Source organism: Asterias rubens, chromosome 17 (assembly GCF_902459465.1).
Source record: "Asterias rubens chromosome 17, eAstRub1.3, whole genome shotgun sequence".
Classification (NCBI taxonomy): domain Eukaryota; kingdom Metazoa; phylum Echinodermata; class Asteroidea; order Forcipulatida; family Asteriidae; genus Asterias; species Asterias rubens.
The window spans coordinates 1,544,676-1,569,930 of NC_047078.1; the positions used below are offsets into that span (position 1 = coordinate 1,544,676).

Below are 25,255 nucleotides of genomic sequence, written 5' to 3' on the forward strand. Positions count from 1 at the left end.
TCGTTCGAACGGATTATTAAACCGTGCGAACGGATTACTAATTCGTTCGAACGGATTACTAATTCGTTCGAACGGATTATTAAACCGTGCGAACGGATTACTAATTCGTTCAAACGGATTGCTAATTCGTTCGAACGGATAACTAAACCGTGCGAACGGATTATTAATTCGTTCGAACGGATTACTAAACCGTGCGAACGGATTATTAATTCGTTCGAACGGATTACTAAACCGTGCGAACGGATTATTAATTCGTTCGAACGGATTACTAAACCGTGCGAACGAATTAGCCACTGCATATTTTTTTCTTTCCACTGTCCCTTCCTGGGCTCCGTAGATTTATCAAGTCAGGATGGTTCTTTTACAAAAACACAACACCATCATCGGTATAGGGTCACAAATGACCTGCCTAATGTCACATTGAACAACTCAAATCCTTCCCTCAGCTCTCTTGAGTTGTGTTCATCCTTGAACCCCTTTCACAAAGAACATTTATCATGGTGCCGCCATCTTGATTTTGCTCCCATTCAAATCAAAGCAATCAAACCGAGGCTGGAAGGAGAAACAGTCTGGTTCCCTTTTGTACAATGAGTAATAGTATATTTTATTGCAAAGGAAACGAGGTACATGACCAAGATGGTGACAGCATGATAATGGTCTTTTGTTGCATTGGAAAAAAATACCATGTTAGCCTTACAGCTAATTAGGTAACGTAGTTGACTGATACCCTATGGTAAAGTTGTACTTTTGCATCGTCTACTACTGCTAGGTGTTGCCCATCTTCCGTGAATGTGATTCCCCTTGGTCGACGCAGACCTTGAAAAATACAGGAGATGAACTTCCCATCACTATCATAACGATGGATATGACCAGAACCAGGGTCAAGGTTGGTAACTGCCACGTAGATAGCGGAGCCGTCGCAGCATACGCCCCTGCAGTAGTCCACAGGCTGACCATTCATGGTGGGTTTGATGGTGACAAGGGTAGCACCTTGGTCATCGATAACAATAACTTGGTTGCCAGTACTGACAACTATTCTGTCATTGCAGTCAGTGGCCAAGAACCGCGGTGACTTCGGCAGTGATATACGTGTAGTGTGTATTAGCTCACCAGCAGGACGGTGTATTAAGGTTATCGCGTTCTCTGTGGAATGTCCTACCAGAATAGTACCGTCTTTCTTCATACAAATGCACGTGTATCCATTGAGAAAATCAAGATATCCTCTAAAGAGACAATTGCAAAAGAAATTATACGATGGTTAAAAAAAAATTACTTATTTCATTCCATCGAAATTATGTTTCCTTAGCTTCGATATCAACGTCTCCCTGCTCCCTTGAAACAATTCAATAAAGGTTTAATTTAATTAAAAAGCAACAATGTGGACCCTGACACCCCCACCGAAAATCAACAATACAAAGCAAACAAAAAGACACATTAGCAGGCTGTTTTAGTTCTACGGCGATCTCGTAATATTAATTGAAAATTAAAAAGGCATCAGTAGTCGCTAAAATAATTCGTTCCTTCGAGTTGTTATTTTAGGGAACGAATTATTTAATGTAATTTCAATTCAATTAAATTCAATGCACGACATAAGATAAACAGCCTTAGTTTGATGTGCTTTCCGTCCTGGTATTGACGCTTGCCAAAAGGTTGCCTAGTTTACCGGAACCAGTCTGATCGATCCGCTGATAGTGGAAAATTGCGTCAATCTGAGGTGGGACATAATTACTTTTTAAAATGGTCAAATCTTGGTCGATGATTGGAAATAAAGACAGAAAGTCACATTCTGAGCCTTTGTTTGTTTGGGCGTGGCTGATATCAAATGAGCAAAGTTTATTTCGAGGAAAACAATTTGCATTTTGGGGGAAGGACTTTTTTTTAAGGGAACGAAATGATTTCGAAGAAAAAACAGTATATAAGGGGGATGAAAATATTATATTGAGAGAACGCAGTTAATTGAGTATAAAAACATGTTTTACTTTTTCCTACTCGTTTCGTCTATCTTTCCATCAAGGAATGGATGAAGCTGAGAGGTTGTTGTGAAATCCTCATTGTAGATCTGGACACATCCACTCTGATAATCAGCCACCATTAAGCCATTGCGAAAAGATGCTATGCCATTTTGACCAACTGACATAAGAAAACAAATAGAATAAAAACCCTGTAATGATTACATGAAAATCTAGCAGACTTTTTTTTAATTCGTGAGTCCAATTGGTAATTCGTTCAGCAATCAAACCCACACCACCCTCGCAGTCGGGAGCAGACAACATGTCGACCATGAAAATAATGTCAGAGCACATTTTTGAAGAGTAATTTTTTCTTTTTTGTTGGTTTGTCCCCCCCCCCCCGTCACGTCTTTGGCACAAAGATTGTAATTGCAAACGTCATTGCATCTTTGTTTCACACAAGCTATTCGAAGCCCTCCTGTTGAGATATTGAAATAACATGTTTTCATCGGAACACTTACTTCCCTTCATTGGAATAGTTTTCTCAAGTTTACCATCAGTTCTGCAGATAGCCAATTTTCCATCACGTGAACGTCGGGTGATGGCGGTAGTTACTGCAAGTCTGTCACCTGGCAGAGATGCTATATCACAAAAAGACTCCATCCTCTTCCTCGTCCACGTCCTATGACGCCTGAGTTCACGACGCGGCTCCCACTTAGTTCCGATCTCCAGGTTGCCTAGTATAATAGAACCAGTCTGATCGAGGCGCTGATAGTGAAAACTTGCGTCAATCTGAGGTGGGACTTTATTACTTTTTAAGAAAGTCAAATCTTGGTCGATGATTGGAAATAAAGACAGAAAGTCACTATCTGAGCCTTTGTTTGTGACATCTCTTGCGATGGTCAGCGTATCTTGCTTCCTCTGAAGCAAAGATTGCATTGTTTTTATTTGTTCGTCAAATGCTGTGCTGCGATCCTCCTTTAGGACCCGGATCTCTCGCAGAATTCGGTCTTCTTCGGCTTTCACTTTGTCCCTCGCCAAATCTGCTCCCTTCTTCACCTCTTGCACTGTTTGTGAAACTTTCCTTTCAAATTGTTGCTGAGCTTTGCATGCAAGATCTAAACATTCTTTAACATGTTTGATTTCATTGGTAATTGTGGGAAATAGTTCTTTAAAACCCCTCTTATATTTGGAAGAAGCTGATGCGCAATCAATGTACCGATGCTCGGGTTTGCAATGGTTTACAACAGTGCAGACGTGACAAATCAAGACATGACACGTCTCACAGTAAAATCGATTGATCTCACCCTTGTGCGTGTTGCATGTATACTCCTTTTGTACCTCTGGTAGGGTAACCTTTCCCTTGCGAACATCTTCCAAGGTTCCGACTGTGTGATCAGCTGAAACTTTGCTTCGCCTGTGAATGTTCATGCAGCCCTGGCAGATATTCTGAGAGCAGTTTAAACAATGATGTGTAACCTCGTTCTCAGTACATAATTCACATGTGCGTCGTGCTTTGTCTGATAGTTTGGCAACCTTCTCCTGGAGCTCGACTTTTTCCCTCAATGTTATTATGAACCCATTGGTCTTGAGGCCACTGATGCCCCCTGGCACTGGTAGTCGTATCTTTTGCCGACACAATGGACAAGGTTTTACAACATCGTTGCCATAGTATTGAACCAAACATTTTTCACAGAAGCTGTGTACGCAACTGAGGATTTTGGGATGTGTGTACCGTTCAAAACAGATACCACATTCCAAAAAGTCTTTACCAATTTCCTTGAGTACTGCAGATGCACTCGCCATTTTACCTAGCAGAAAAAAATAAAAATAGAAACTAGATTATTTGAGCAACCAAAGAAAATTAATGAACATTTGACCCGGATCTTGATCTCGTGGTGGCCGACTTATCCCGGGTCAGTTTTCACACATAATCTCCCAGCTAAACATGTAAACATTGGCCCAACGTTGGCAAACGTACACATTTTTGGTAGGGCAACCGTTGACAAGTGACGTTTGTTAATACGGCACAAAAATATACGGCACAACAATTCCCGACGTTGGCATAACCTAAGGATGCAGACGTTAGGTTGCCCGTATTATAAATACGTTGAGCCAACGTTGGAAATTTACATGTTATACTCCACAACATTTCCCGACGTTGGCACAACCGTAAGACGCCGATGTTAGGTTGCCCACATTATAACTACGTTATGCTAACGTTGGAAATCGACATGTTATACGACTCAAGAATTCCCGACGTTGGCATTCTAAGGATTCAGACGTTAGGTTGCCCGTATTATAACTACGTTGAGCGAACGTTGGAAAGTCACCTACTATACTGCACAACATTTTCCGACGTTGGCACAACCTAAGGATGCAGACATTAGGTTACCCGTGTTTTAACTACGTTGAGCCAACGTTGGAAATTGACCGGTTATTACTGCACAACATTTCCTGTCGTTAGCTCAACCTATGGATGCAGACATTAGGTTGCCCGTTCTATATCTAAATGAGCCAACGTTGAAAAACGACATGTTTCACTGCATAACATTTCCCGACGTTGGCACAACCCATATTAGACGACGTTAAGTTGCCCCTATCATAACTAAGTTGTGCCAACGTTGTAATTCTGACTGTTGTATTTCATACTGTTTACAAACGTCAGTACAACGTTTAAAAACTGACTCCGACCTTCCCAACGTCTGTTCAACGTTCGTTTTTTGATGCCGACTTTGCCGACGTTCACCGGTGTTGGCCCAACGCACAGTGGGCCAGGTCAAGGTCAAACCGCGCCAAAATAGGCAACTGGTGATTGTTTCAAAAATCAGTACTTCCATGTTGTTATTGTTCTTAATAGTCCAGGGGTATGTTAAAAGAAAGAATTAATGAAAAAAATACTCTTTAAAATTAGGGTTATGACTTTATTTAGACAAAAAATCGTAACAAAGTGCGGCAAAACCGTTGAACTTAATGGGTATTTTAACTTGCGACCCTGAACGGCTCATGAAAGATAATGCCATGAAAACTAACATGAAAAATAATCAGTTTAATTTCTGTTTACTGTTTGAAAAGGTCCGATAAATCCCATAAAATGCCTCCTAGTTTTCATTTATTTCAATCAGAGACGTAGGAAATATAAAATGCCGCCGATTGCCGCTTTAATTCTAACTTTTTTCAGTAGCCTGAACCTTCAGGAACAGTCTAAAACCAAATTTGGTTGCGACATTTTGCGACTTTGGAAATTATTCAATTTTGAAGTTGTATACCCCTAGGAGAAACGCCTGTTTTGACTCAACCACCTGTAACGACAGTGTGTGTGTCAGCGGCCATATTTCTCTGTTTAGCATCAAAGAAAGACCACCCTTTATGAGTACCGCCTTTAGAAACCCTTATGAAAACACACTTTGCATCGCAAAACATTTGTTCACGAACTGTTTCTTTGATATGCCAAGGGGAAAAAATGAACAAAAGGATATTAGTAGTTATTAAACTCTTGCCGACCAATCACGATTCAGCACTATGGTGACGTCATAGATCTTTAAAACCATGACCATCAAATTCTACGTATCAGAAAACCCCTTACAACCAACTTTCCATCATAAATATGTTTAAATATAATGTTCACCAAAAATATGTTGAGATATAATTTTGGCACACTTTAATTCAATTCTGGCCAACTGTGCAACGTATGCATGATAGCTGGGCTGTTTCAACATGACTATGGATGTGTCCAAATGACAGAATCACAATTAAACTTAAAACGACTCTCCAGATTAGACTGACCTGGAAGGGGTCGAACCCCCTGTGATCAAGAAATAGGGTCAGTAAGTCTACTGACCCGTGAGTGTCCCTTTTCGTACTATGTATGTAACTATAGTTACACCCAAAAGCTAAAAAAACACGACTACAAGTTTTTAAAGTTTAACTGCCTCAATATTTTCATGTTCTACCTCTACCCGTTGACTCAATAATAATAATAATGGAGTCAAAATAAAATGGCAATAAAGAAATGCGTCTCTGAAATTAATTTAAAAAAATAGAGAAAAAAAGCAGCAAAAGCACATGTTATATTCTACAGATTGCGCCTTAGTACAGCTAAGCCACCATCCATCGCTAGAAATGGGCCTAATGGGATTTATTTAGGGGTCAGTTAATAGTCGACAGCTGTAGCCATTGCCTACCCGGAGCCAAGATTGTCAGTCGGCTACGATGAACGTCGACGCAGCAGTTGGTTTTAGTATTTTCGTAATAATTGCAGACTTGACGCGAATAATCATCTTGTATGTATCACGTCCCCAGCTATTATTACCATGCACGGTATCAATATATGAATTTCAAGCAAAAGACTTACCAGAAAAGAGCAAAATAGTCTTGAGGAAGAAAAATTGCTGCAACTATTGCGGGTAGAATGGCAGTAGTCTGGTATGAGTTCCCAGTGGGCGTATCTGTTGTGTACAGGTGTGAGAGGTGAGAACACTATCTGCACCTAGCTCTTTTTCAAAATGCTTGTGGACAAGTCGTAATGTTTGTCGGGCTGATAGCATACCTTACTCTCCCTGCGACTCTTGACATGATCGTTGTATCGAGACTACTTGCTCGCAAGATTACTGCTGTTGCGACTACGTCCCCAGCAGTCTCGCGCGAAATCAGTTTTCCCGCGAGAAAGTATAGTCTTCCCTGCGGACAACAGCAGTGTCGCGAGACTGATGAGTAAACAATAGTTTTTTTCTTGATGATTGAATGAATGATTGGGTTGGCTTGGCAAAATTGATATTTTATAATATAATAAATAAGCAATTAAAAACTGCATGATTGTGTTTTTGTAAAACTAAGAGGGAAGACCCATCATGTCATGTTTGTAAACTACTACCTAAAAGTAATGACATGCTAGGCAGAAACCTTTTGTTTTAATTTAAGAAACAAACAAACTCTCCACGTATTGCACATGTCTATGTGTACGCGAGATGGGGAACAATCACAACAACACTCAGTCACCCCTCGAAGAAAAAATGATACGGCCCGACTAGCACGGACGTCAAACAAGACTCATTTTGCCGATATCCAGAGATAGTTATGAAAATAACAGAAATCTTATAATATATCATCTATATCTATACTGAACAATTTAGTTTTGAGCCATTTAATCAGTAAAAAACAAACCATGAAGGGAAAAAACTAACACCGATCCAGCGAGCTTCAGTTTCTGCGAAATGAATGCGTGGTCTGATCTAGTTCCCCGTTCAACCTACGTTATACGCGGGTTTATAAGAGAATACACGGAGCCAGACTATAGAAGCACGTTGCATATTGTAATCGGGTCATGTCTTAGAAGAGAAACGTTGCATGATTGGAAGCAAAAAAAGCCCCTTTTTCCCCATGTCCAATCAGAATGATTCTTATATGAGTGGAAAGGAAATTGTATGTAGTTTATTCAGAAGTGCGAGTTGAATCTGTGGGACAAAAGGAACGACTGTGCCGTATAATTCAGTGAGGCAACCCACCGGAAAATGGTCAATAATCGTGTTGACCTCCATTGACTTTGCCGATTTTGAAGTTTTACACCCCGTTTTTGATTGAAAAAAGCCCTTTTTTCCCGAACATAATAAATATTAAAAAAATAACCATATGAAAGGTAATACTTTGAACTTTGAAATGCGTAGCGAGTTGGTGAGAAACCTAGACATACTTTCCATTTACTCGAGAAAGTTTTCAGTTAGGGGTCTTTTTGAGTGTCATTTTCCTACGCTGAGCGTGGTGACACGGAGCTCAGTGAGCAGATGCGCGCAAGTTGTTCATATGAGTCGCATGAAAAGTTTATCACTTAGTCTGTTTCTCGTTTTCCTTTCACGCACACCGCGGCCAATTCATTAACAGCGCCCGCACCGACTCACCGAAAAACGTCTTGCACCAAGACTACGTATCACTACAAACATTGGAACTCTTAGTTAGTTTAATATTAACTGTAACTGATAAGACAGTCTACTTCAGAATGTTTCAGACCCATATTCACAAGAATTGTTCAGGCACAATCTCAGCCACCATTGTTTACCCAACATGTGCTTGTGGATTTATAATGTAAACGTTGATGCATTGTTTATGGAGTTGGTATCGCCGTTGAATTTACTCCCAGGTTCAAAGTCTTCTCATAATATTGCAAGCGCAAACATCGCAACATTACAAACGTGCCTGTTCAAAGTTCTCTTGGTGATTCTGCTGATGTAACTCAAAAGAATTGCCCTTGATAATGCTACGGAAATAGAAATGGAGGCCTATAACCTGAATGCAAACATTAAACGTAACTGAAACATAGATGCTGCTTTTGAAAACTGGCTTCACTCCGTACGCATTCGATGTGTGTGCTTTCTATTCAGTACTATAGTGCATCCATGTAGATCAAAGGTGCCCCAACCCCAATTCCAAAAAAGAACACACGTCATCACAACTGGTCCCACCCCAATTATTATTATTGTTATTATTATTATTTATTCGACCAATACAAGGTACAACAAACAAGTTACAGTAGCACAAGACAGAACATTAACGGGAAAAAAAAAACAATTATGAAAAAGCAAGAAATAAGGAAAATAAATACAGAATTAAATAAAAGAATAAATAAGGTAAAATTAAATTAACTTAAATAAATTATTTGAAAAAGAAAACAAAAGCAAAACATAAACACAATAAGAGGGCGGCTGAGGGCGGAGCATGCAGGAGGAAAACAGAACCAAATGGGAACGACAACCAGAAGGGATAAAAAACAAAGACAAATCATGCGGGTCAGGGGTAACAAAAGTAAACCAAATTACTGTTGCTCGGAAGCATGCTGCCCCACGCATGACCAACAAACACAATGAACAATTAGTGGAAATGGCTTCAATTTGTTTAGTAAGTTGATACACATGGTCATATTTCTGGGGTAATAGTTGTTACAGGTCCAATGTAATGCGCGGTATCAAACAGTAGGACTGCATTGACCCGGTTCACGTCACGTGATCACCACAACACCTAGTCTTGGTTCAAGACTCTCCTGGATTTGTCACAACAGGGCGCGCTATCACCCCCAACGCGCTATCAACCACGAACCGCTATCGCCCGAGAACCGCTATCACAGGAGAGTCTTGGCACATTCGATAAATCTCCACCCCAAAAAGGGGCGGGCTCTGCGGGAACCCTACGCACGCACATTATGTTTCCCCCCGATTTTTGGGGGAGATTTAACGAATGTTCCAAGACTCTCCTGTGATAGCGGTTCGTGGTTGATAGCGCGTTGGGGGTGATAGCGCGCTTTCTTGTTACAAATCCAGGAGAGTCCTGAACCAAGACTACACAACACCTCGTGGTTGTGATGGGAATCAATGCTTTACAATGTATGCAACTTAGGCACGCATGTTAAGATCTCTGGTTTCGGCTTTTGACTCCCAGAATGGCGAGCTTGGAAGAGACCGACCGCTTGTAATGTTGGCGCTATTGGGAACATTGGCGTAGCCAGGGGTTAAAGGGTGGCAAACCTGCCCCCTCCCCCACCTCCCAGATGCCTCGCTCCAATCTTTCACCCTCATTTGATAGAAAACTCTCAACTTTAGGTTCGATAATTAAGTAGTCCCCTTAAGTTATGTCTTAGCTTGCGCTTAACCCCAAATGCTCTTATAACTAATGCCACTTGGTGAATATATGTTGAGATCTCACTCAACTTTTGTTTGATACCAGGCACAGTCAAGTTTTTAAAATAAAAAGGGCGTTAACAATATATAGAGATACCTTTAAGTAAGGAAAACGTTGATTGACAGAATACATAGACAACGCATTTTATTACTTTGCTAAACGTTATACACATTTTGATACTCGTTTACAGATACTCTAATCACCCGGATTAGGATTTACCCGGATTCTGTGTGTACGAAGGCCGGACACATTTACATGTCAGGTTAATCCGGAACATGTTTACAACTCGGATTCTGCGTTAGTTTTACCCATTCAAGGGTCACTTTGACACGTGTTCCGGGTCATACTGACCCAGAAATGGGTCAGTCCCCATCACGGGATCCGAAGATCCAGGGCAATTCTGACCCAGAGTCATTGAGATCGTATTGACAACACACTGCAAAAACGTTGGTCAAATCATTTGTTAGGCAAAGTAACTTCAACATTTATTGGTCGATAATTGCCCAACAAAACCAATTGGTTTTGGACAAACATTTTGTTTGCCAATTTTTCGTTTAAAAAGCGGAACAAAATTTGGGCAAGTGTTGGGCAAATAATTCGTAATCTGAATTTATCATAACTGTTGGTTACACTTTTATTTATTTATTGGAGCAACTTTTTGGGTAACTTTAGTTAATTTCGATTGATGCACATAAGTTGGTCAAAATCATCCGATCATGCGCACTACGATCAAAGAGTTGCCCAAAAGTTGGGCAAGGTATGAAAAAACATAACGATATTTTCCAACATGGCGAGTGGAGAAGTGGCTGTGACGAGCGGGGTTTTCCAGTAGATATAGATCAAATTTGAAGGTTAATTTTTAACTAAATATGAGTTGTGTTTTGTATTCAGTCGTACATAGTCGTGACAGTTGCAGAGGGAGCCACAAAGTGACACTACTGTTGAATTAGTTTCAGTTTTTAGTTTCAGTTTTATCATGCCATTATGTGCAACGCCGGTTGTGGCATGTATGCGTGTGCTTGCGCTGCAACTGTCACGACTGTGTACAACAACTGAACAGGAAACAAACTGTATTTTAGTTAAAAACTAACCTTCCAAAGCATCTACGAACCACTGAGCACCCTCTCGATTTTGAGAGAGATGCCAAGGCCTTGGAAGGTACAGCTCACCACCGTTTGCCATCGTGGAAAATATATTTTCTACGCCTGCTTGTATGACGTATCACAGAAGAAACTGTAAATCAAAGGGTTAAATACATTCACCATTTTGTTGGATAACACCGAAAAGGGTTAAATCATAATAAAATCATCGCCCAATAAGTGGGTTATTGATAATGTATTAAATACCCAGAAAATGGGTAAACAAAAAATTACCCAACTGTTGGTTACCAAAATATACCCAACTATTGATGAAGAAATATTACCCAATTATTTGGCAATCAGAGTGCCTAACTTTGATGGGTAATATTTTGCCCAAAAGTTGGAGGAGTTCACTATTCGCCCTTAATATTGGGTAAATAGTTGGGCATTTTTTACCCAATTTGTTTACAGTGCATAATCTACAGCCAACTGTTCAATGGACCCTTCCCATGAAATATGCTAATAACATTCACGCATGCGTACAGACCCAGCATGTTGGTTGGCAAACGCCAAAGAGTTGTGCACCAAGCAGACGCGCAGTCGCGTCTGCGTCACGCAGATGAAAATAATTTTCGTCTCACAGTGATCATGAGACGAAAATTATTTTAGCATGGAAAAACGTATTTTCATACACAGACAACGCATTTTATTACTTTGCTAAACGTTTTACACATTTTGATACTCGTTTACAGATACTCTAATCACCCGGATTAGGATTTACCCGGATTCTGTGTGTACGGAGGCCGGACACATTTACATGTCAGGTTAATCCGGAACATGTTTACAACTCGGATTCTGCGTTAGTTTTACCCATTCAAGGGTCACTTTGACACGTGTTCCGGGTCATACTGACCCAGAAATGGGTCAGTCCCCATCACGGGATCCGAAGATCCAGGTCAATTCTGACCCAGAGTCATTGAGATTGTATTGACAACATAATCTACAGCCAACTGTTCAATGGACCCTTCCCATGAAATATGCTAATAACATTCACGCATGCGTACAGACCCTGTTGGTTGGCAAACGCCAAAGAGTTGTGCACCAAGCAGACGCGCAGTCGCGTCTGCGTCACGCAGATGAAAATAATTTTCGTCTCACAGTGATCATGAGACGAAAATTATTTTAGCATGTATAAACGTATTTTCATGACATTGTTTTACTCATTTCTCAAAACTACAGCACCTCAGCAACTAATATATTTGAAGGTAAGCTTTCTACTATCAGTATCTTTAAAAGATGTAAGTTTAATGTAAATTTGTGGACATTGTGTTTTGTGTTACAAAAAGTACCAAAATCCTTCAGGAGGAGTATCAATTGTTATCATCAACTGTTAGTTTTGTTCAAACATACTGATATTAGATCATTTTCAAGTCATGATCTTTCTTTTACAAAAACACAACACCATCATCGGTATAGGGTCACAAATGAACGACTAAAGTTATACCATCAAATCTTTCCCTCGGCTCTCTTGATTTTTGTTCATCCCGTTAAACCCCTTTCACAAAGAGTGTCTTTATTAAGCAAATTGTTTGCGGCAAAGTTGCATTGGAAAAAAATACCATTAAAGACAGTGGACACTATTGGTAATTCAGCAGAATCTGTCAATCGACATACTATTACTTAAGAACTGTTAATACCATTCGAAAAACCTTATCACATAAAACTGCTGCTACTATAATTCATTCTTTGGTCACTTCTCGCCTTGACAATGGTAATTTCCTATTATACGGAGTTACCGAACACCAGCTCCACAAACTACAACTTTTACAAAATACTGCCGCTCGTGTTTTAACAAAATCTAAAAAACATGATCATATTACACCTATATTGCAGGAACTTCACTGGCTACCCATTCGACAACGAATTCAATTCAAAATTCTACTTATTGCATTTAAATCTCAGTTTGGCTTGACTCCATCTTATATTGCAAATCTCCTTGTACCTTTTGCCCCCTCTCGCACTCTTCGTTCTTCTGCTAAGTCCCTTTTAACTATTCCTAGAACTTCCTCATCATATGGCGATCGTGCCTTTTCCGCTTGTGCTCCTAAACTTTGGAACGCTTTACCTAATAACATCAGGCGCTGTAGTTCTCTTCCATTGTTTAAAAACTTGCCTAAAACTCATTTATTTAAATCCTCTTACACTTAGCTCGTTACATGTCTTGACAGTAGATTATTCATTGTATAATTTTGTATTATGTTCTACATTTCTTTGTTGTTGTATGTATTGTTTTTTTGTTCTGCGCCTCGGAATAGGGTCTTGTACACTAGATAGATGGCGCATTATAAATGCATTATTATTATTATTATTATTATTATTAATTGTCAAAGACCAGTCTTCTCACTTGGTGTATCTCATTATACATAAAATAACAAGTACAGCTAAGCCACCATCCATCACTAGAAATGAACTTCACGAATGGGATTTATTTATTTGTAGTCGACAGTGCCGCCAAGGCCTACCCGGAGCCAAGATTGTCAGTCGGCTACGATGAACGTCGACGCAGCAGTTGGTTTTAGTTTTTCGTAATAATTGCAGACTTGACGCGAATAATCATCTTGTATGTATCACGCCCCCAGCTGTTATTACCATGCACGGTATCAATATATGAATTTCAAGCGAAAGACTTACCAGAAAAGAGCAAAATAGGCTTGAGGAAGAAAAATTGCTGCAACTATTGGGTAGAATGGCAGTAGTCTGGTATGAGTTCCCAGTGGGCGTATCTGTTGTGTACAGGTGTGAGAGGTGAGAACACTATCTGCACGTAGCTCTTTTTCAAAATGCTTGTGGACAAGTCGTAATGTTTGTCGGGCTGATAGCATACCTTACTCTCCCTGCGACTCTTGACGTGATCGTTGTATCGAGACTACTTGTTCGCAAGACTACTGCTGTTGCAACTACGCCCCCAGCAGTCTCGCGCGAAATCAGTTTTTCCCGCGAGAAAGTATAGTCTTCCCTGCAGACAACAGCAGTGCCGCAAAAGTCGCATGAAAAGTTTATCACTTAGTCTTGGTGCAAGACGTTTCTCGTGTTCCTTTCACGCACACCGCGGCAAATTCACTAACAGCGCCCGCACCGACTCACCGAAAAACGTCTTGCACCAAGACTACGTATCACTACAAACATTGGAACTCTTAGTTAGTTTAATATTAACTGTAACTGATAAGACAGTCTACTTCAGAATGTTTCAGACCCAGATTCACAAGAATTGTTCAGGCACAATCTCAGCCACCATTGTTTACCCAACATGTGCTTGTGGATTTATAATGTAAACGTTGATGCATTGTTTATGGAGTTGGTATCCCCGTTGAATTTACTCCCAGGTTCAAAGTGTTCTCATAATATTGCAAGCGCAAAAATCGCAATATTAAAAGCGTGCCTGTTCAAAGTTCTCTTGGTGATTCTGCTGATGTAACTCAAATAAATTGCCCTTGATAATTCTACGGAAATAGAAATGGAGGCCTATAACCTGAATGCAGACATTAAACGTAACTGAAACATAGATGCTGCTTTTGAAAACTGGCTTCACTCCGTACGCATTCGATGTTTGTGCTTTCTATATTCAGTACTAAAGGTAGTAATCACGCATGAGTCTCGGCCTTTGACTCCCAGAATGGAGAGCTTGGCAGTGACTGGCTGCGTGTATTCGTTGGCCTACTATCGGGAACACTTGCGTAAACCAGGGATTAAAGTTTGGCAACCCCGCCCCTCCCCCATCTCCCGCTCTTTCACCCTCATTTGATAGACAACTCTGAAATTTATGGTTCGATAATTAAGTAGTCCCCCTAATTAGTTATGTATTTGCTCGCGCTTGACCCTAACTAAATATTTCTGCTCTTAAATAATGCCACTTGGTGAGTATTTGTTGAGATCTCACTCAATTGTTGTGTTATACCTGGCACAGTCAATTTTTTTTTTATAAAAAGAGGGCATTAACAATATATAGAGATACCTTTAAGTAAGGAAACCATCGATTGTTGACAGAATACATAGAGTACACATTATTACTTTGCTAAACGTTATACACATTTGATACTCGTTTACAGATACTCTAATCACCCGGATTAGGATTTACCCGGATTCTGTTTGTACGGAGGCCGGACACATTTACATGTCAGGTTAATCCGGAACATGTTTACAACTCGGATTCTGCGTTAGTTTCACCCATTCAAGGGTCACTTGACACGTGTTCCGGGTCATACTGACCCAGAAATGGGTCAGTCCCCATCACGGGATCCGAAGATCCAGGGCAATTCTGACCCAGAGTCATTGAGATCGTATTGACAACATAATTTACAGCCAACTGTTCAATGGACCCTTCTCATGAAATATGCTAATTACATTCACGCATGCGTACAGGCCCTGTTGGTTGGCAAACGCCATAGAGTTGTGCACTAAGCAGACGGGCAATCGCGTCTGCGTCACGCAGCCATTAGCCGTGTGGACGCGGTAAAAATTTCACGTTCGAAAGGCGACGCGCGAAAATGAACACGGGAGATAGGCCTTTGACGCGCTAAATGTCACGTGCTGACGGCAAAAAGTCACGTGCTGACGGCAAAGCACAGAAAATGTACACGGGAGATAGGCAATGGCAGCCCCCATGCCAGAACCCGCGTATGTACGCGCGGCCGATCTAGTTACATCTATGAGCGTTTTCGAATCGAAGGCTCAGGCTTGAGGCTTCAGGCTTGGGATTTTCAGGCTCCGGCTCAGTGAGGCTCAGGCTTCACAATAAACAACATGGCGACGAAATTGTTTCGAACACTTCGGCTTCACGGGATTAGGCTTCATGTGGCCCTCGTGGTGGATCATGGGGGAAATAATAATGCACGAGAACAAACGTGCGTCGTCTGCTTTTTGTGTGTGAGGCATTTATTTAATGATTGTAAAACAAAACAAAAAATAACACCACCACAAAACACATAATCATACCATTTGTATTGTAACAAACGCATATTTGCTTTCTGATGGTTTAATATCGTAAAAATACCTCAATAACTTAGAGCAGCCCACTTTTTAGCTTCACTTGATTGTAAAATGACTTATTTTAGTGAAAGCCAACAAATGATGGTTGTTTTCATCAACAATGAAACGGACCAAAAATGTTCTGAAAACATAGCTTTATTTTGTTGTAATATATGTCAACAACATGCCTTGCATTGAAACTGGAAAGCAGGGAAATTTCGAAAGGTATGTTCTGTTATTTGAAAACTATAGTATTCGTTTAGAATAAAAATAACATTACTCTGACTATCAAGTAAAAACTGCATACAAGCTATACTGCACTACAATGAAAACTTTATTTTATCATAAATTGAGTTACTTTTAAACAAAAGAAGTATCAATTTACAGCAATTGATTGTTTAAATAACTTTTTTTAAGATTACAAAGACGGTGCTAATAAATAATTGTTTGTGTTCTCCCATTAGGCTGGGAAAATGTTAGGTTACCCGGTACTTAACAACTTTTAAGTTCATTGCAATTATGATGATCTCCACTTTAAAGTCAAGAAACATGATTATTTCGTCAACTGTTAGGAATTCGGAATTGTCAAGTTTTTTCTAATTGTATTTTTCAGCTGTAGAATAGTTGCTAGCAAAAAATTGCAAATAAGGACAGGTCAGTTTGCTTTATGTTACTTTACAGAGTTAGAATTGAGCTTTATATCTTTATCGACACTGGTGAAGTTTCTTCTGCTTAATCACCAGTGATATTTCCTCTACTGATGACTAAGCCTGAGCGACTAGTGTGACAGACAAGTGTCGAAGTGGAGACTATTGATTGCCTTGTCGAGTTACAAATACCATTTTTCAACTACTCACGTTACTCGACGTGCTACCATGACTACTAAAAAACAGTCACGACTAGGAAACTTTCTAGGACGATAGGTGGCAGCAGACTTACCGGGTAAAGCCATGTTCGCAGAATTATGTGCAAGCTCATAACTACGTAAACAATGGAAGTTTACCCGGTAAGTCTGCTGCCACCTAGCGTTGGAAAGTCTCCCATTGTGTCGCTCTTGCCTATTCCCTACAACTTCAATCCTTTTAGGTCATCGTTAACGAGCATTTCAAGGAATAATATTTCAAGAGAAGTATTTCACCACTACTTTCTGTAAACCCTGTAAGTTATTTGTAAATCTGTGAACTTTTTTTTTTCCTGTACCGAAAGGGTCCAATGACAAAATCAAAATGTCCACAGATTTACATTGAACTTATTATTGTTATTAAAAGATTTATATAGCGCATTTCCAAAATAGACCAATGCGCTTAACAATAAAAATTGAAATTAAATACAATTGAAAGCAAATTTATGCACACTCATAAAAAGCACAAGAAACAGCACATTAGAAGAATATTAAAAATTTGTAACATATACAAACCTATGGGAAAAGCTTTGCAAAGAAAAAATTAAATAAACCAGCAACATTAAAACTCCTTTGGAAAGAGGAAAGTTTTTAAAAACTTCTTAAACATTTTTACACTAGGGGCATTACGAAGGTTTACAGGGAGACTGTTCCAAAGTCTGGACCCTGAAACAGAAAAAGACTTGTCCCCGAAAGATCTTTTGGTTGACGGTATTGCAAGTCGTGTGTGATCATGGGTTGATCTAAGCCCTTTGCGACCAGAGTTGTATTTATTAAAAAGCTCGTGTAAATAAATAGGTGAAGTACCATAGACACTATTGTACACATGCACTAAAATCTTCAAATCAATCCTCTGCTGGACTGGCAACCAATGCAACTCACGAAGAATAGGGGTCGCACTTGTGCGCTTGCTGCCCTAGTAAATGAGACGCGCAGCGCGATTTTGCAGTATTTGAAGACGCTGAACATCAGTGACAGACACGCCACCAAGCATAGAATTGCCATAATCCAGCCGTGAAAGGATCAAAGATCTTACTGCATGAGCACAAGTGGACTGATCAATATAACGACGAATTCTACTCAGATTACGCAAATGAAAATTCACACTTCTACACAAAGAGCTAATGTGTTTTTTCATTGACAAACTATTGTCAAGGACAATGCCAAGATTCTTGACAGAAGCTGAGGGGGAAATCACAGACCCACCGATCCTCAAATCAAAGTCAGACAGAGCATCAGCATGCCTAGTTGATGCAATCAGGAAAAGCTCTGTTTTCGTTTCATTAAGTTTCAACCTGTTCGCAAGCATCCAAGACAGATCTTATTTCAGTAATGCAGTTGGTCATTCTAAGCTTTGCTGACGCTCTGTCTGCCTCAGGATTGAAACTGGTGTACAGCTGCGTATCATCAGCATAAATATGATAAGATACATCAAAACGCCTGATGATGTTCGCAAGTGGTTGAGCATACGCAGTGAAGATCGGCGGGCCTGCAACTGAGCCCTGTGGAATGCCAAAATGTAATGGATAATTTTCAGAATAGTCACCGAGTACACAAACCCTACTTGTACGATCTCTAAGGTAACTGTTGGACCAATTGTTGGCAGACTTACACAGTTTGAAGATAATTATAGTATAAAGCTTCCCTTAAAATATTACTTGCTGAGGTGCTGTAGTCTTTGAGAAATGAGTCAAACAATGTCATGAAAATAATATTCGTCTCAGTGCTCATGAGACGAAAATTATTTTAGCATGTATAAACGTATTTTCATGACATTGTTTTACTCATTTCTCAAAAACTACAGCACCTCAGCAACTAATATTTTAAGGTAAGCTTTCTACTATCATTATCTTTAAAAGATGTAAGTTTAATGTAAATTTGTGGACATGGTGTTTTGTGTTACAAAAAGGACCCAAATCCTTCAAGAGGAGAATCCATTTTAATCATCAGCTGTTAGTTTTGTTCAAACATACTGATATTAGATCATTTTCAAGTCATGATCTTTCTTTTACAAAAACACAACACCATCATCGGTATAGGGTCACAAATGAACGACTTAAGTTATACCATCAAATCTTTCCCTCGGCTCTCTTGACTTTTGTTCATCCCGTTAAACCCCTTTCACAAAGAGAGTCTTTTATTAAAGGCAGTGGACACTATTGGTAATTGTCAAAGACTAGCCTTCACAGTTGGTGTATCTCAACATATGCATAAAATAACAAACCTGTGAAAATTTGAGCTCAATCGGTCATCAAAGTTGCGAGATCATAATGAAAGAAGAAAACACCCTTGTCACACGAAGTTGTGTGCTTTCAGATGCTTGATTTCGAGACCTCAAATTCTAAATCTGAGGTCTCGAGATCAAATTCGATGAAAATTATATCTTTCTCGAAAACTACGTCACTTCAGAGGGAGCTGTTTCTCACAATGTTTTATACTACCAACCTCTCCCCATTACTCGTTATATCAAGTGAGGTTTCGTGCTAATAACTATTTTGAGTAATAATTAATACCAATAGTGTCCACTGCCTTTACGCCGTAGTTGACTGGTATACCCTATGGTAAATTTATACTTTTGCATCGTCTACTACTGCAAAGTGTTGCCATTATTTCAGTAGGTTAGAAAAAAACTCAAGGAAGCTGAGTGTAGGAATTGATGGTAACGTTGGTTGTTCAGTGTGACGTATTAAGCGAGTCATTATTTTGTGACCATACCGATATGTTGTGTTTTTGTAAAATAACGATCATGACTTTATAAATCATGATGTCAGTAGGTTAGAACAAAACTCAAGGAAGCATAATAGACCTTATCGCAAATACCAATGCGCAAGCGCACACTGTTGAATGAGGTGCATTGTGGGATAGATATGGATCAAATTTGGATACCAGCTGGACCACAATGCACCTAATTCCAAGCTTTACGCGCGCGCCCCAGTATTTGCGAAAAGGTCTATAAGGGTTGGAATTGATAAAATAGGTTTAGATTGAAGGGTGGAGGGAAAAACGAGGCAAGGAGTTCTGAAAAGATGTAGTTAGGCTTACGTTTTGAAAAACAAATCTGATGGAATGGCTCGATGTTCTATCTCAGCAAAGCAAAAATGTTTGGGGTGTGAACAGACAGAAAGCGTCTGGTTTCACTCTCAGTTATCCCGATTGGAGGGTCGGACGCACTGCTTGCACATTTTGCTTGTCTTTTAACATACAATTATTATTAATATATATGCCTGTCCATTGCTGTACATAATATCTAAATCGAAGAGTATGTATTTTCTAAGAAATGCCTTCTCATTTGCCTTCTATTATTGGTACTAAAAATCACATCATTCCAGAGACTTTAACATGTAACGCAATTTTTACAGTGTTCGGGGATGGTACAGCTGGTATTGTAAATATTGACATGATTATGTTTGAGTGCATTTTAACATTATTCACGAGATGAAATCAAACACTTAGTATTTTGAAAGAAATGTGTCCTCCTGTACATTTTGATAATGGAACTAACATCAACATAGTCAAAAATAGTGTTTTACCTTTTTAAACAATGTATACAATACATGTGAGGTACTTGACGCTATGGGAAACTTTAGACTATCTGCCACTCACCAAGAGAGGGCGCTCTTCACCAGGTAATGTCAACAACTAAGGAATAGGAGAAGCATGAGTGACGGTCACTGACAGCAAATACCTTGTGTTTTGGGTGTTTTAGATTTAGCCAAACTGTATTTTGTTTTTCATAACACATTGCCAGCATAAACCAAACTGTTCTGGAACAGGACGTACTGGACACGAGTTCCCCAAGGATAACAAGCGGTGTGCATGAGTTTTTGGGAGTGTTTTTTTCTAGGGTAATTAGCAAAAATTCCAAAATGCTGACCTACCAAAACTTGAGAGAGAATCTGAAGTTTAGTTGTATGACAATGTATCTGATTTAATTTTCAAGAGGCTGAGAGACTTCTAAATATGTTTTGAGTATTTTTGAATGTTTAGCATTTACCATTGTTTGCTATAGGAGTTGTGCACTCTTACCTGGTAGGTCTGCTGCCCTCTAGTGGCAGAGCTTTCAAAAAGTCCCCCATTGGTAATAACTCAAAATAATTGTTAGCATAAAAGGTTACTTGATAACAAGCAGTGGAAAATTACTTTTTTCTCAAAAACTACGTTACTTTAGAGGCAGCCGTTTCTTACAATGTTTTATACTATCAACAGCTCTCCGTTGCTTGTTACCAAGTCAGTTTGTATGATTATGATAATGTTGGTGTAGAATTTGATTACGTATCTCTACGTGAAACGAATGTAGGTCAAAATGCCGGCCTGTCGTTCTCGGGCGTTGATCACGAGCGTCTACACACAGAGGAAAGATTACACAACTTGTGTAAAATATTACCTGTTTTAGATGTAGTGGGCGAACACCATAACTATTAGGTAAAACTTTACCCAACAGGCGTTGGGTAATATCTTGCTTAATAGCTGTGTAAAAGTTTACATAAATATTGGGTAGTTTTCTTTACTGAATTGTTGGGTAAACCCACTCATGTAAAATATTACTTAATTGTGACGTAAGACTTTACCGCTTTACAATGTAAATAGTTGTGTAAAACTTTACATCAATATTGGGTATTTTTTTTTACTGAATTGCTGGGTATAAATCCACTCATGTAAAATAATTACTCAATTTTGAAGTATAGATTTTACCGATTTTTAATGTAAACTGTGTGCCTTTAAAACTGGTAATAATATACACAATGCTTGTGTTGAATACTAGCAAAGTGTTATTTCATGGAGTTTAGGGCTGTAATAAATGGACACATCATAAATACTGAGACTTGGCGACTACAACATGAATTTCAAGATAACAACTTTTTAATAAAAATTTAATGGTAATAATATTAACAATCCAAAACATCACATGTGCAAAAATGGGTTTTCTGTATGTTTCATAATCAGTCAACAATTTCAGTGAATTTAAAAAATTACAAAAAATCTACCTAATTGGCAAGGTCAGAATAAATACTTCCAGGCTAACACAGTTTAAACTGTAAGGTTGTTCCATAAATCAAAACTATCACAACTATCACATCTCTTATGATTTTGATACGTATTTGCAAACATTTTGTGCAAGAACTTTCACTGCACCACCCGAGTTTCTGAAAACCAATTTTTCAAGATTCTTGCAGTAAACAACTGGAATCGTAGTTCAATTTTTAACAGATAGCTTAATATTTATGCACAATTTTTTACCCTTTTGGTAATGTTTGTATAAAAGTACAAGCTCCCATTGGGAACAATAATCAGCTCTCGAATATTTTTTTGTAAGGATAAAATGGACACAATAGCTTTTCAAGGCTTTTTTCTGGCTCAATGCTCATACTAATTAAATGCGAAGGCGTTAGTTTTCGACAATATCATCAATCATTAATGATGAATAAATACAGTTTCCTTTGTGCTTACTAATTAGTATGAGCTAAATTATTTCATCAAAGCTAATGACGATGAAATAATTTAGCTCATACCAATTAGTAAACACAAAGGAAACTGTATTTATTCATCATTAATATTGATATTGTCGAAAACTAACGCCTTCGCATTTAATTAGTTTGATCATTGAGTCAGATTAAAGCCTTGAAAAGCTATTGTGTCCATTTTATCCTTCCAAAAAAATATTCGAGAGCCGATTATTGTTCCCAATGGGAGCTTGTACTTTTATACAAACATTACCGAAAGGGTAAAAAATTGTGCATAAATATTAAGCTATCTTTTAAAAATTGAACTACGATTCCAGTTATTTACTGCAAGAATCTTGAAAAATTGGTTTTCAGAAACTCGGGCGGTGCAGGGACTAGAGGGTTAACTACAATGCTTCTGGAATGGTCAAATTACATTAATTGGCAAGGTCAGAATAAATACTTCCAGGCTAACACAGCTTAAAGAAGAACTCCAAGGTAAAAATTCAATTTTGGGTTTGAACAATTTGTATGGGGAATTATTGGTTTATCCTCATTGTCGCTAAGCAATCAAAACGGCGTTGAATTTGACATTTTGACAAATTTGACAAAACTGGAAGGGTGTTGAATACAAATTTGAATTTGACCTTTGAGTTCCTATTTAAACTGTAAGGTTGTTCCATAAATCCAAACTACAAGGGAAACTGACTGGGTAAATTTGTAAATGATTTTTGGGGTTGAACAAAGAATTGACTAGAGTGGGATTTGATAGGGACACCGCCAATATAGGGCTAGATAGCTCAGTTGGTAGAGCGCCGGCACGTTAATCCGGAGGTCGTTGGTTCAAATCCCACTCTAGTCAATTCTTTGTTCAACCCCATAAATCCAAACTATCACAACTATCACATCTCTTATGATTTTGATACGTATTTGCAAACATTTTGTGCAAGAACTTTCACTGCACCACCCGAGTTTCTGAAAACCAATTTTTCAAGATTCTTGCAGTAAACAACTGGAATCGTAGTTCAATTTTTAACAGATAGCTTAATATTTATGCACAATTTTTTACCCTTTTGGTAATGTTTGTATAAAAGTACAAGCTCCCATTGGGAACAATAATCAGCTCTCGAATATTTTTTTGTAAGGATAAAATGGACACAATAGCTTTTCAAGGCTTTTATCTGGCTCAATGCTCATACTAATTAAATGCGAAGGCGTTAGTTTTCGACAATATCATCAATCATTAATGATTAATAAATACAGTTTCCTTTGTGCTTACTAATTAGTATGAGCTAAATTATTTCATCGAAGCTAATGACGATGAAATAATTTAGCTCATACCAATTAGTAAACACAAAGGAAACTGTATTTATTCATCATTAATATTGATATTGTCGAAAACTAACGCCTTCGCATTTAATTAGTTTGAGTATTGAGTCAGATTAAAGCCTTGAAAAGCTATTGTGTCTTTTATCCTTCCAAAAAAATATTCGAGAGCCGATTATTGTTCCCAATGGGAGCTTGTACTTTTATACAAACATTACCGAAGGGTAAAAAATTGTGCATAAATATTAAGCTATCTTTTAAAAATTGAACTACGATTCCAGTTATTTACTGCAAGAATCTTGAAAAATTGGTTTTCAGAAACTCGGGCGGTGCAGGGACTAGAGGGTTAACTACAATGCTTCTGGAATGGTCAAATTACATTAATTGGCAAGGTCAGAATAAATACTTCCAGGCTAACACAGCTTAAAGAAGAACTCCAAGGTAAAAATTCAATTTTGGGTTTGAACAATTTGTATGGGGAATTATTGGTTTATCCTCATTGTCGCTAAGCAATCAAAACGGCGTTGAATTTGACATTTTGACAAATTTGACAAAACTGGAAGGGTGTTGAATACAAATTTGAATTTGACCTTTGAGTTCCTATTTAAACTGTAAGGTTGTTCCATAAATCCAAACTATCACAACTATCACATCTCTTATGATTTTGATACGTATTTGCAAACATTTTGTGCAAGAACTTCTTTAACTACAATGCTTATGGAATGGTCAACATTAATCAGATGCATCATGAGATGAACAGTAAGCCCTGAACTCTCGAATAGTGCTGCTCTTCACACCGCCTTTGAGTTCAAACACAACCAATTCAATGAACTCCCAAACGCCAGAACACTCCTCCTGGTAGCTCAAGTCGAAGACAAAATGTGTTTTGAAACACACATCCAGTGCTTTCACAAGGGATGACTGTTCAAATGCATTTGCTCAAAAATTACGAACACTTGCTGTGGAGCCAGTGCAGACCCACCTAATATCAGCATGGTTGCGATCTGGTGTCCCTGTTGATGTCTTTCAAATACTGGTCCAAACTTGTGTTTTCCTGCATAAAGGGGAATAATATTAAACACAATAGGTTAAATTTCAATGGGGGTGCAGTACAAATTGTATGACACGTGTATATTGTCTGTAATGAACTTAAAGTATTGTAATATTACAATTAAACCAATTTTGCTGTAAAATAATGATTTAATCTGATTGTCTTAAGGATGGGGTACACACAATGTCAGATTAAACCATTATTTTATATCAATAGTGGTTTAATTATCATATTACAACACTTCAATAGAGACAACGTTCCAGTACTGCAATGTATGTGCAATACAATTTGTACATGATGTACATGCACATAAATTTAAAAAAGTACAAATACAAATTGAAATAAAATAAAATAAATAAACAAATACATAGGGGCTTAAAAAATAAACAAATCAACAAAAGGTTCAATGATGGAGACTTGCAGTTCTGGAATAAGGTGATAGGATCCCAGGAGGAGAGATAATTTTGGTGCTATTTTTATATGCAATCCCACATAACAGTAGGCTACCTGAAAACTTTGATTTTTCTTGATCTTTATCTGATTTTTCTTTTTGTTCTTTTTCTTTCGTCCTTTTTTTTTGTGTGGGGGGGGGGGTGAGATTTCTTGAATAATTCCTTTAACAGGTTAAAATAAACAAAGGGTAGATGTGTTTGTGCGATTCCCCTCTCCCAGAATTTGCATTTTAAGTCAGTTGTATCATTTGTCAGTATTTTGTAAAGACAAAATGTTGAAAAGTTATTTGATTGTTCTTCTGAACAAATGAGAGATTAAAGTTAGCCCAATCATTGGCCTGATGCACCGTGGCTGTATGCAGTGGT

General features: G+C 38.6%; 1 protein-coding gene across 1 annotated transcript; it reads right to left on the minus strand.

Moving 5' to 3' along the window:
• Positions 1-703: 703 nt before the first annotated feature.
• LOC117301693 (transcription intermediary factor 1-alpha-like) lies at positions 704-10,796 on the minus strand. The gene is made up of 4 exons (XM_033785721.1): positions 10,706-10,796; positions 2,471-3,760; positions 1,980-2,130; positions 704-1,223 (listed from the first exon to the last, which is right to left on the minus strand). The coding sequence occupies exons 1-4, from the start codon at positions 10,794-10,796 to the stop codon at positions 704-706; spliced, it is 2,052 nt and encodes a 683-aa protein (XP_033641612.1).
• Between the last annotated feature and the right edge of the window lie 14,459 nt (positions 10,797-25,255).

Excerpts from the sequence above, each read along its gene's own strand:
- LOC117301693 (XM_033785721.1), bottom strand. The coding sequence starts at position 10,796 with ATGGCAAACGGTGGTGAGCTGTACCTTCCAAGGCCTTGGCATCTCTCT. Across the intron at positions 2,131-2,470 it reads AACTATTCCAATGAAGGGAA|TTGGTCAAAATGGCATAGCA; the intron begins GTAAGTGTTCCG and ends TTCTTATGTCAG. Across the intron at positions 1,224-1,979 it reads GACGAAACGAGTAGGAAAAA|AGGATATCTTGATTTTCTCA; the intron begins GTAAAACATGTT and ends TTGTCTCTTTAG.